This window comes from Musa acuminata, chromosome BXJ3-7 (assembly GCF_036884655.1).
Source record: "Musa acuminata AAA Group cultivar baxijiao chromosome BXJ3-7, Cavendish_Baxijiao_AAA, whole genome shotgun sequence".
NCBI classification, from domain to species: domain Eukaryota; kingdom Viridiplantae; phylum Streptophyta; class Magnoliopsida; order Zingiberales; family Musaceae; genus Musa; species Musa acuminata.
The window spans coordinates 19,579,108-19,592,500 of NC_088355.1; the positions used below are offsets into that span (position 1 = coordinate 19,579,108).

Consider the following 13,393-nt stretch of genomic DNA (forward strand, 5'->3'; position numbering starts at 1 on the left):
CTATCTCTGATACCACTGTTGGGAAATCTTGGGGGGCGACATCAGATGCGTAGCGGAAGAACAAGAAAACAAAATCCCCGATTCCCAAAGAGATGTTCGTCATCGTGCGAAGATTGGTGTGCAAAATCTGTGAAACTTAAAACTGTGTATAGAGTAGATTGTGTTACCTAGGGAGATCGTATATCTCTGTTTCCTTGCAGATCTTTAGGAGAGGGTGAAGGAGGTCAAGCGTCCTCCTCTCTAGCAGTGATCTACACAGCAGGGCTACGACGACGCTCCTCAAAACTCCAGGCCTACTCTGAGGTGGAGAGGAGGAGGAGAATAGGAGAGGTAAGCAAAGGCTCTAGCCTATGAGGCTATGAATCCCTCCTATTTATAGAGGTCCCCTATCAAACCCTAATGGGTCCTCCCCTAGTAGGTATTGGATATGCATCCAATAAGATAAGGGCTCCGTCAGATATCTCATATTCGAACCTCTACTCATCGCAATGCCTACCATATGTGTGTGACCCTCCAGGCCCAATATCGAGCTGGCCATGAGTCATACTTGTCAGAACTCTTTCTAACTCAGTGAATTATTATCTTTGTAATAATTCACTTGACTCATCGACTACGGACGTACTAGGCCACTACGCCGTAGTCCCCAGACGATACAAGGGAATCCAATCCATTGGACCTGTCTGTCCTTAGTTACCGTGTACCTATAGTCCCTCATCCATCTAATATCCTAAAGACCGTATATCGAGCATGGTGCTGTCAGACCCATACGGTTTCTACTCGAGTCTCGCTCTAATCGGATTCTCCTGGAGAAACCTTTCTCTCTCAACCCGAATGACCCTGGCCAGGGATTTGTCTGAGCAAGAACACATGGGATATTCCTCTCATGACGTCGAGAGTGGATGATCCTCTATCGACACTTAATAGCCCTCGTAAGGTCGACTACCACTCCCAATGACCAGCTGTACTAGATTTGGGACAGCCAAACCTATAAGTCTGGTATCAAAGAGTGGAGCACTCATACAGGACATCCTTGGTGTCTCAAGTCTAAGGACCAGATAAACCACTAGGATTACGGAATCACTATCTGACAATAAGGCATCATCAACCATCCAGCATTCCATAAGCGGATCAATCAGTGAACTCATTCTCCAATGAGCACTTGTACTGTATCCCTAGTGTCCCTACACGAGCAGCTATGAGACCAATTGCATCTATCATATGGACGGGTATACAGCATACCAGTATGTCCGGTTATCACGATGTCCCTCTCGAGTAACCTATGACCGGGATTATTTAGGATATGTGTTTAAAGGTGAATCGATCTTATTATCGTGATCTCATCACGATCCGATTCCCATTGCACAAATCTAATGACATCACAATATATATATGCATATATGCAATAGTTATAAAGTGATATACGTCAAAATATAATAAGCAAAAAGATTATGTATCAAGTCACACGTGTCATCACTCATGGGATTGGCTTATTGGGCACCTATGACTAGCACCATCGCCCAGACTAGCTGTACCACCGCCTGTAGCCTAGGCGGTACCACAACCCAGACTAGTTGTACCACTATTTGTAGCTTGGGCGGTACCATCACCCAAACTAGTAGTACCACCACCTAGATAGTCTCGGAGACTGAGTCTAGGTAGTACCACTGCCTAGACTAGTGGTACCACCACCTAACAGTCTCGGAGATTGTGCCACGATAGTTTCACCTGTTTGGTTACTGTTTGGGCCTTTCTCTTGGCCCAACATAGCCCACACTTGGCCCAACCATCCCCTTATTAGGTTGGCCCAATTCTAATCCTTATTATTTGCTAACTATGAATTTTAAGACATTTACTAAGCTAAACAAAGTCCGTAAGTCTAGGTTTCTTCTGGTGAGCTTCCGACTTTCTTTCGGCGAACTTCCAACGATCTCTCGGCAATGTTCCAACAGACTCCTAGGAAGCTCCTAGACTTCATGATGATCTTCTTGGCGAATTCCGATGAGCTTCTTTAGCAAGCTCCGAGACTTCTCGACTAATTCCGATAGAACTTCTGACAAACGTTCGGACTTCTGATGAACTCTCGAACTCCCAACGAAATCATGTTCTTGACTCCGGGACTTTATTTTGCTTTATGCCTTACTATCGTAGTGAATTGTGCACATGTAAAAACATACTTCGATCTAGAAAATTATTACTAAGTATGAATAATTTTGTCTAGCATGTCATTGGTCCATCGATGCTTCGTTCGATTTTTCGACGCATCGTCCTCTTTTGCGGCCTATTACCCAATTGGTCAGTTGATCTCCGCAACTCCAATATCCTTAGCGTAATTTTCGCTCTTCTTAGCTCGATGCCCGAATCTATAGCCCGAATCCTTCTGTCGATACGTCATCCGATCCTCTGGCTAGACGTCCAATCTATGTTCCACTAGCCCAACATTATTCTTTATGCTTTAATTGTCTCATCCTGATCGAAGCATCCTATATCACTCAAAACGCAGATCAATTCATAAACACTTATCAATTGGTTTCATCATTAAAATTCAAGATTCAATAGTACCACCAGTAGTTAATATTGTTAGGTAGTGGTACCTTCTTGTCAAGCGGTGGTACCACCAGAGCCCGATCTCTAAGGCTTTGTCAAGTAGTCGTACCGCCCAAACTAAGTGATGGTATCATCCAGTGTCAATCTACAAGTGATGGTATCATCCAATATTGGCGGTGGTATCGTTAGTACCTCGGAAACCTGAGATGAGATACTTTTTGGCTCCATTTTTGAAGTCATTGGGGCCTTTAAATACCTCACTCTTTCTTGCATAAAAGAACATGAAAAGTATGAACAAAAGTCTAAGATTTTAGTTATAAAAGTATTGAAAAAGTGTTAAGTATTTTCCTCCTCCTTCTTTAGCTTTGTGATCAATCTAAGAGAGGTGTAAGACTTGTAAAAGGTTATCTCTTAAACTTGTAAAAGGAAAAAATAGTTATAAGAGAGTAGTTGGTTTTTATACTTTTTAAAGTTATTTTTAATATTTCTAAATATATATAAATTTTTAGAAAAAATGAAATATGAATATATTATTTTTGAATGAGATTCATTATTTTTAATATGACTAAAGGCACTATAAAGACATTAAAAAATATTGTAACATAGGCATCCAAAAAATTGTTTATAACCTTAAAACTTTGAAACACCTTATGTAATAATATTTAAATGGTTTTTAAACCCAAAGAGGTTGTAAATTCACCTTAAATTAGGTAAAATTAAAAAATGACATAATTTCATTCTTTTAAGGTTTGAAATAAATAAAAATATTTATTTTAAAGGCTTAGAAATAGAAAATTTATCATTTAGGTCTTTCTTAGTTCTTGCAAAATTTCATGTAAATTTGAACATTTCTGAAAAAGATAGAATGTGAGTAATATTGTTTTTAAATATGATCCAAAAATAGTGTAACTCTCATTTGAAAAGTATTTTGGCAGCCACAAAACTTCAAAAGAATTTCTATAATAACATTGAAGTGTTTTGTCTCATTAAGGGTTATAAATTTATACTGGATAACATAAAAAAATCATACAACTCAAATCAAATTTAAACGTATCTATTTTAAAGCTTAAAAATAGAAAAATGGTCATTTAGGTTAAAATTTAAGAATTTTTAGAATTTAATATTGAAATTTTATTGATTTATTTAATGACTTTAATTTTATTCACCTAAAATTCACAAATAATGTTATTATATTACATTTTCCGTAATATTCAATAAAATTATTTTTATGTATTCGTTTTTTTCATTTTTATAATGCTTTATTTTCAATTTTAAGATTAGTTTTATAATATCCATAATTAAGCACGTGTTTAATTCTCCGTAATTATACAAGTCTTTATTTTCATTTTCATAATTAAGCACGTGTTTCTCACATGATAATGTGCACCGCCTTGGATTCATTTTGCCCGTCTTCTCTCCTTTCGGGTCTGCGGCGTCTCTTATCGAGGGAAAACGCCATGGGCGGAGGAAAGCGGAGGCTCGGCAGAAACGGCGGCAGAGGCCATCCACGAGGCAGCGGAAGTGCGGTCCTATTTTCCGATCATGCCGGAATCTCGGAAATGCCCAGAGGCCGCGGATATGGGGCGAAGAAGGACGGAAATCGACCGATGCCGGCGAGGGGAAACGCTTTTGGCTACGCGTATCCTGCCGCCGATATTGCCGGCGGTCGGGATGACACTAGTTGCCCGATTTCTCTTCCTTGCTCCGAGAATTCCCAGCCGCTCGAGGTTTTCGTGGATCCCACCCCGTGTCTGAACCCCGAAGTTGGGATCCCTTCATACGAGTACGATCTTTCGATGGGCGGTGTAAGGTTAGGGTTTCATGGTGGTGAGGAGGAGGAGGAGCAAGAGGCTGCGCCGGATGCGGTGTCCCTCGATACGGAGTTTATCGGAGGTGTAGGCTTAGGCTTCCGCCGTGATGCAGAAGAGGAGGAGGAAGAATACGAAAGAGGGTACGAGGAGGAAGAAGAGTTACTGGGATTTGATTCTTTCTGCACTCCAGAAGTCACTAGGGAGGAGAAAAGCCGAGGCTTTTTGTCAATAGGTGGTATTAGAGTGTATACGGAAGACACATCTTCTCCAGAAGAGGAAATGGATTTATACGAAGAGGACGACACTGATGATGAAGATGGAGATCTGCTTATCGAGAACGAAATAATTGGTTCTGCTGGCGAGTCTTCGCAAGAAGATGACAAAGAGAATGAAGAGGACTATTCCTCGGAAGGAGATAGTTTCTCATCGGATGATGGTTCTGATGTCAACGATGAGGTGGCACAAGATTATCTGGACGGGATCGTGGGAGGTGTGGAGTTGTTGAGAGCTGACTGGATGGAGGCAGTGAATCTGGATTCATCTGATGAAGATGGTTTGTTGAAGAGTAGGAACAGTGTGCATAAGGGTGGCACAAAGTTAGGGGGGATAGCTTTGATGAATGCATCCGCAGAATATGGCATGAAGAAACCCAAGTCGAGGAAACTGAAGGGTAATGCAAGGTATAATATGACTGGTTTGCCAGCTCTGGATGTTGGATTATTGCCAATGGATGATCTGTTATTCATGAAGGACAATAGAGCAGCATTGCAAAAAAAGAAGTCTTCTCATCTTTTGCAATCATGGCCTCGTGAGGCTCAAAGAAATAAGTACAGTAATGCTCCAGGTTCGACTATTCTTGTTATGACAATATATTTACGTTTAGCTGTAGTGGCACTCGCTTGAAGTGTATTTCCCTTAAAATACCTGAAGCTGCTAGTATTTAGGCTATCATATGTTACTCCTTTCATCATATTGAAATGCTTAATTTTCCTGATATATCAATGGTGATTGCTTATGCTTGCTGCTGACAGAATGATAACCATTTTTAATTATGGTGTCTTATTTTTCATTGGTAGTATTAAATATTTCCTCATCACTGTGATTTACTTAATAAATTTTATGGGCTATTGATAAAATCCTAGGGTTTTATCTAAGAAAAGAGATAGGGATTTGATCGCTTCGAAGGGATTAACCTCCTTTTGATCTTTTCGAGGGAATCAACCTCCAAATTAGCTAAAGGCTTTGAGTTGTATTTCTTTACTTGAGAAAAATAACCAAAGCTATTACTTATATATAGAGTTATTTAATCCTTAGTCAACAAGGACTAGGATTTTTAACAAAGGAAATAAATAAAAATAGCAATTCCTAATTTGCTACATCAAAGGACTTCTACTATAATTAGGACAAACTAAATAGAAAAATAAAAATTAATATCAAATCCTTAAAATTAAGGACTCCTAAAATTAAGGCATCGTAACATTTTTCGTCTTTCCAAAACAGCCTTATCCTCAAAGCTGAGCAACAACAAATTTTGGAAACTTCTACTCCATTACTTTGTAGGACTCCCAAGTGACATCTTCGATTGATAAGCTGGTCCATTGAACAAGCACCTCAGTGACAGGATATCTATGGCGCATTACAATACGTGATTAACTATGGCTTGAGGCAAGATTTGAACCTCACCAGTAGAAGAAATATCTGGTAAATGGTGTTGCACAATATCATCCTCACTTAACTTCATTTTAAGGCAAGAAACATAAAAACTGGATGTATCTTAGAGCTTGTTGGCAAGTCCAAGCGATAAGCAATTGGGCCAACACGTTCCAACACCCTTATAAGGCCCAAAGAATCGAGGAGATAGCTTTATAGAAGATTAAACCTTTATAGAAGTTTGCTTGTAAGGTTGAAGTCGAAGGAAAACCCAATTACCCATTGTAAACTCCCGCTCACTACGATGCTTATCAGCTTGTTGCTTCATTCTAGTTTGTGAGACTACAAGATTATCTCTTAGAAATTGAATAATCTTATCCCTATCAAGCAATTTCTTGTCCACTTGATCAACCTTAGAAGAACCAGGCATGTATTTTGTAATCATGGGAGGTGGTCGACCATAAACCACTTCAAAAGGCGTCATTTTAGTAGAAGAGTGATAAGTGGCATTGTGTCACCATTTTGTCCAAGGAAGTCATTTCATCTACTCCTTAAGTTTATCGCTGGTAAAGCATCTGAGATAGTTTTCTAGACATCTGTTTAACACTTCAGTCTACCCATCTATTTGCGGGTGATAAGAAGTTTTCTGAATGTCATCTTTATGTACACGAGTTTGGTGATAACTAGACCATAAATCCAGTTTAGTGAAAACTTGTGCACCTCCCAATTCATCAAGTAACTCATCCACCACTGGAATAGGATACTTGTCTTTCACTGTAATATTATTGCGTGCTCGATAATTTATACACATTTGCTAAGAATTATCTTTCTTCCTTACTAATAAGATTGCAGAGGAGTATGAACTAACACTAGCCTTAATAACCCTTACTTCAAGCATCTTCTTAACAATTTTCTCTATCTCTGTCTTTTGGAAGTGTGGATATCGATAGGGCCGAACATTAGTTGGTGCACTCCTAGGTAGTAAAGGAATCCGATGCTCATGTGATCGAAGAAGTGGAAGTCCTTATAGTTTTGCAAATACATCCATAAATTCTTGAAGCAATGATTGAACATTTTTATCTTGTTCAAGTACTACAGCTTCCTCTTCAATGGTCTGTAATTGTACAAAAAATCCATGGTGTGCCTTCCGAAAAACTCTCTTCATTCTATGACTAGTAATAGTTGTGACTTTACTGCCATGCTCTTTCTTTAGGATCACTTGCTTTCCATTGATAAAAAAAATCATAATTAATTTGAAAAAAAATCAAGAAATATTGCCCAGAGTTAATAGCCACTCAATTCCGAGCACACCCTCATAGTCCTCCAATGGTAGTAAGAAAAAATCCACGAGCAACTCTTGGCCTTGCATAACAAGCTTCACTATAGAACACTTACTATCACAAGTTAAAATTCGCCCATCAACAACCTTCGTCTCGAACTTATCACAACGTTTAATACGATAGGCCAATCGTGCAATAACCTTGCTATCTATAAAATTGTTGGTGCTACCAGTATCAATCAAAACAGTAATGGGCTGATGCTTCAAAAGCCCTTGAACTTTCATAGTTTGAGGATTAGAATAACCAAGCTAATGCATGAACAACATATGTGACAGGTTCAATAATCTCATCATTATTAGTACCTTTATGATCAGAGTCTACAACCTTAATCTCTGGGTCCTCCTTGATTAGTTCAATTATCAAAAGTTTTCCATGCAATGATGCTCCCTACTCCACTTTTCATCACAATGTCAACACAAACCCTTTATTGATCGTTCTTTGAGTTCCTCTTGGGTCAGTTTTATAGTATTAGGATTCTGATTAGGAATGGTTGAAGTAGTTGACTTGCTGGTCATCTGTTTATTAAGACTCCTCACTCGACGATTTTCCATGTAAATTTTTTCTTCATACAATCGTGCAAAAGAAATTGCAATTGTCATAGTGCAAGGTTGGCGATGCTTAAATATTTGAATTAAGACCTTCAATAAATGTTCCTACCAATTTCTTTTCAAGCCAATCTTTAGCTCGATTTGACAGCCATTCTAACACAGTAGAAGTCTGGCGAATCTTAATAAGCTACACATTAACATTCTCATATTCAAATGGTCCAAAACGAACAAGAAGTCCTTTCTTAAATTGTTCTCATAAGGGAATTCCATGACAAGTTTCATATCAATCATACCATTGAATAGCATCTTCAACTAATTGGATTGAAGCTATTTCCATTTTAGAATCTTCTAGAGTTTTATGAAAGAAAAAAAATTTTCTGCTATAAAAGCCTAACCAATTGGATCTCCATCTTCTCATATAGAAAATTCTACTTTCAAGTGAGGGTAGTTATTATCACGCTCTTGGTAGTCTCTTCCTGTGACTTTAGATTTATCTAGTTGTTTATTGGTAGAAGCCGAACTTCCAACGTGTTGATTTTTGCTAAAACTCTCAAGCAAACTCGTTTTGAAATAATTGAGAATTTCTTATAGTTTACTATCAATTTTTGCTTCCAAGGCTTAAGATTGGAATTTCATAGAATTATCAGTAGTCATTGCGTATGATTGTAGACCTGTAATTCCTAAGTTTTGTTTTTGATTTTGGATCAAGGGCATGAGCACTATTTATTAGGAGCAGAAGGTGGCGTTGAAGGTGAAGTCATTGTTGATAGCACGGGCGTCGGGGCTTACAACGACGTTAGGGAGGAGATTAAGAGAACGCTGTACTGGAAGCAAAAGTGGTGTTGAAGGTGAAGTCGTCGTTGGTGACGTGGGCGTCGGGGCCTGCAGTGACGTCGAAGAGGAGATTGAGGGAACACCTAGGAAACCCGTAGTTAGAAGAGTCGATAGTGATTGGGGAGTTGTCCAACATACTTGAGACGATAGCGAGGACCATGATTTGAAGCAAGGGGGCACTTTCAAGGCTTTGATACCATATAATAAAACCCTAGATCTTTATCTAAGGAAAGAGATAGGGATTTGTCAACCTCCTTTTGATTATTTTGAGGGGATCAACCTTCAAATTGGCCAAAGGATTTGAGTTATATTTCATTGTTTGAGAAAAATAGTCAAAGACATTATATATATATGAAGTTATTTAATCCTTAGTCAACTAGGACTAGGATTTCTATCAAAGGAAATAAACAAAAATAGCAATTTCTAATTTGCTACATCAAAGGACTTCTACCATAATTAGAAAAAACTAAATAGGAAAATAAAGATTAATATCAAATCCCTAAAATTAAGGACTCTTAAAATTAAAGAATCCTAACAACTTACTTGTTGTTTTTCTTCCATGTGATGTATCGAGATAGTGTATGTTACACTTTTGCAGTCTGTGCTGGTTGAAACATCTGTTACCTGAGATAACAAACTCCTTAATGTGTAGAGAATTGGAAGTCTGAATTTGACTGAAAGTTCAGGCAATTTTCAATCTTGTAGTAAGTAATTGTTGGTTTGATAGACTATGGTCTTTTTGTTGTACAACTCTTTGATTTTAATAGTTATATGTGTGGGTCTAGTTTTGATGTTAATTTAGGTCTAACATCAATTTTCAACTGTCACTTCTTCCTTGCTCTTCCTTCAATTTCTATATCATTTTCTATGTTTAAAACAAAGTAGATCATATAATTACGTAAGTATTGATCCATGCTTCCAAATCTTCATTATAGTAAACATAGGTTTATCTGGATTTTTCTTCAGATTTCAAATCTATACTTCCTTCAGTGGACTATAATATTTGCTAATTACTTATAGATGTCTGAACCTCGGTGTCCTTTGCCCCTAAAAGAAACAACACTATGGGGGTTTATAATTAAAATGCTTTTTTTTGCTGGCTTAATGTGGTTTTACAACATGATCTTGTTTTGGTTTCTAGATGAGTTTAGTTATCATAAATTAACTTAGTTTTCAAATGAGTTTTCAAGCATCTGCCTGATTTGATGGATACTTAATATTTATAGTAGTACGTATAATATATGGAATGTCCTTTTAATTTTTCCTGGTTACAGCTACTGTTGTTTTATTATTTTCACTCTTTTCTTTTTAGTGGCTATGTGCCCTTTTACATGGGAGTCGCATTTTTAATATGGAGTAATTATATTAATTTTCAAACTGTTAATTGTGTTAATTTTTCTGTTCATTGTAGGAGGAAAAAAGAAACAACGTAAAGAACTGATTGCTTTGAAGCGGCGGCAGCGTATGATCAATCGAGGTGTTGATCTGGATCAAATACATTATGTAAGCCTGATTTATACTTTGTGCATATCACTTTTTAAAATGTTGGTGGACATATCAATTCGTGGCTTAAAGAACAAAGATTTTCTTATAATAAACCAGTCTTTTACTTTGATTTTGCTAAATATAGAAAAGCTTCTTCCCTATGAACCAGAAGGCAATTTTTTCCCACCAACCCCAGCCAGGATCTAGTAAATTACAGCGAATGTAGCACTAGATATTTTAGACATGAATATACTGGTATCTGCTACTGTATTTCTCATGTATGTCTTATGTTTAGATTGAAGGTGTTGCTTGAGTTTCTATTTTCTTGTATTTGTTGGGCCTTTTTCTTGTCTACTGCCTAGGAGTTATTGCATCTTTGAGAATGTTAGTAATTTAATCCAGATATTCGGGTTAAAGTATACCTTTTTCATCTCCTTTACTTAACCTATATGACTTAGCTAGAATTAACAAGGTCCTATTAGGATAACTGTTATTTTAACTTTGAATCAGGCACAGTTGCGATCCTAGGAATTGGTGCATCTTTGAGAAGTTTAGTATTTTATCCTGGATACTCAAGTTAAAATACTTCAAGGGATGTGTTAAAACAGCCCTATCTCAACTCCTTAATGAACCTTTATGACCTAGTTAAAATTAATAAAGTCTTATTAGGATGACTATTGTATTAGAACTTTGGATCAGATCCTTTTGGTTGATATTGGGTTGAAGTGTTCCAATCTAACATGATGGTGATTGTTTTATAGTTTGATTTATGGTGATATTTTTTATTGCATAAGATTCATGTTGATCAAGTAATATTGTATAAATATCTAATTGTGCAGAGTAAATGAAAAGCTTTGTCCAACTTGGGTTTTCCTTTCCCCAGCTTACTGGCGTTGCAATTGGTGATTTTTGATGTTCAACTAATAAATGACTGGTCTTTTACATGTAGAAACTTAGACAGATGGTTGTTAATGAGGTCGATATGTTGTCATTCCAGCCAATGCATACACGTGACTGTTCTCAGGTATGATACTCTTTTTATCATTCTTATCATGACTGCATGTTAGAAACACATAGATTGGTTATGGTTTAAATGCTCATTTGACATGTCAACATCTAGCTGGCCAGCTGGTTTGTCAAGAATTAAAGGAAAAAAGAGCAACTAAGAATGAATGTGTCAATGCTTACCTTTCTGGATGTTACATGATTTAGGTGGCAGTAATATATATTTTTGGAAATCAGGAAATCGGTGATGCAACTTTAAATGGGTTAAAAGATTGATAGGATCATAATAATGCTTAGTGTATGGTTGTGCATACTTATCTATGATATGCTTCTGAGCTATATGATTCTTTGTTGATGTTGTTAATAACTTAACAATCTGGGCTATTGTATATTTTGTTGTTTACTCTTTTTGCTACCATGTTCTCAATTTTGGGGGCTCTTTTTATTGTTCTTTACTTCTTTTTACTTATTTCCTCCATTTAAAAATTACTTGAGCATTTCATTGCATGGAAGCAAAGAATGATTGATGATCATTAAGCCAGGAGTGAGTTGAGATAATTTCTTCTTTTTTTTTATTTGACCATTTGCTTGCCTGACTTTTGCATCCTTATCATGTTGGTCAGGCAACCTTTTGTCACCCATATCATGTGTAACAAATGCCAAATTGATTGGATAAGTAGGCCCCAAGAGTGTGAGCCTACCCATAGATATCCGATCCTGTTCATGTTGCATTTTGGCTTGGAAGGTTTCTGTTAAGAAAGATCCATAAGAGATTGTTAAGATGCTTTCCACTTCATTATGGTACTGGCCCTCTCTCAGGGCATGATAAACATATTTAAATTCTTTATTGGGTTATCTTTAATATAATAGTATCTGTTGGTTGCCTATTAAAATGTTAATACTTTTTTATACTTTTTATGCATAAATATTATAGTAATTCATATTTCTGGTTAGTGTCTTATATTTGCAGATCTTCTTCCCTCACTTGTTTTGGATTGCTATTATATACTGCATGACCTTGCTGGTTTTAGTTAAGCACAGGAAGTGGAAACTCATTTTCACTGCTGTGAAAAAGCTATATGATGTTTTAGTAGTTATTGACTATACCTCATCGTTATCTTTTGTCAGTTGATGCCTTGAGAGACTGAAAAGATTTTCTTATTGTTTTCCAAATTAGATGTTTATTCATGTAGTAGATATTAATAATTTTTTATTTTTTTTCCTTTCTGAGACTCTCCTTATAGTTTTTTTATCACCAAAATATTGCTTTTCCTATTTGCTATAGAAGGTATCGTCATCTTTCATTTCTTTGCTTCATCAGGTGCAGAGACTTGCATCAATTTATCACCTGAGGAGTGGCTGTCAAGGTTCAGGCAAGAAAAGGTAATTATGCTCTGTAAATCTTGCAATTTAGTGAATGAGAACTATGCGTCTAGCTGAATTCATAAATCATGTCATTTGAGTGAGTCACTGACTTTATGGATAATCCTGATAACTACATCAAGAAATGCTCTAAGCCTTTAAGACATGCATCTATGGCACTGGTGTTAGTTTTGTTTGATTTAGGAAACATGAGTACTGTAAAATATTGTTATGAGACCATTATTTTCAGATTTGTGACTGTGAGTCGTACTGAGAGAACATGCTTGCCTTCCACGAGGGACAAACTTCGTCTGGATAAGGTACTTGGCTGCATACATCCGATAAGATACTTTATGTACCTAAACTTTCTGATTCTGTTATTTTATTATGTTGTTGGACTGTGTATTTAAGAAGTAATACCTATATATTTAGGAATTATTGGACTGCATTTTGGCTTTGCCCAGGTCGAGGCGGTGCACATCATATAACTTGCTGGGCATGTGTTCTAGGCTTTATGCATGCGCATGGCACTAGAGGGCTCTTGTAGTTCACACAACAAACGTTTGTGGATTAGCACAGCTCTCTAATTCTTTTCTAGCTTTAAAATTTCATACAAGACACAAAACCTTGCCTTTGTCTTGCTGCTTTGATCAGTTCATTGATATCTGTCATCAACTTTAGCATCTTTTATTCTTTAATAATGGGATTCCTCTGACTGTTATTTTAGAAGACTTTGACCCTGTTCTTCCCTGACTCAATGGTCAGTTCCTGTTTGCAAAAATTTCAACGATGTTCCCCCGATATTCCCAATATC

At 37.0% G+C, this 13,393-nt stretch overlaps 1 protein-coding gene across 2 annotated transcripts in view; it reads left to right on the forward strand.

Moving 5' to 3' along the window:
- The first annotated feature begins 3,955 nt into the window (after positions 1-3,955).
- LOC135643242 (uncharacterized) overlaps positions 3,956-13,393 on the forward strand; it is a 10,962-nt gene continuing 1,524 nt past the window's right edge. For both annotated transcript variants that reach the window (XM_065159957.1, XM_065159958.1), the window contains exons 1-5: positions 3,956-5,199; positions 10,139-10,230; positions 11,162-11,236; positions 12,539-12,600; positions 12,830-12,899. In XM_065159957.1, coding sequence (XP_065016029.1) covers positions 4,002-5,199; positions 10,139-10,230; positions 11,162-11,236; positions 12,539-12,600; positions 12,830-12,899 — 1,497 coding nt within the window. In that variant the 5' untranslated portion in view covers positions 3,956-4,001. The remainder of the gene's footprint in view (positions 5,200-10,138; positions 10,231-11,161; positions 11,237-12,538; positions 12,601-12,829; positions 12,900-13,393) is intronic.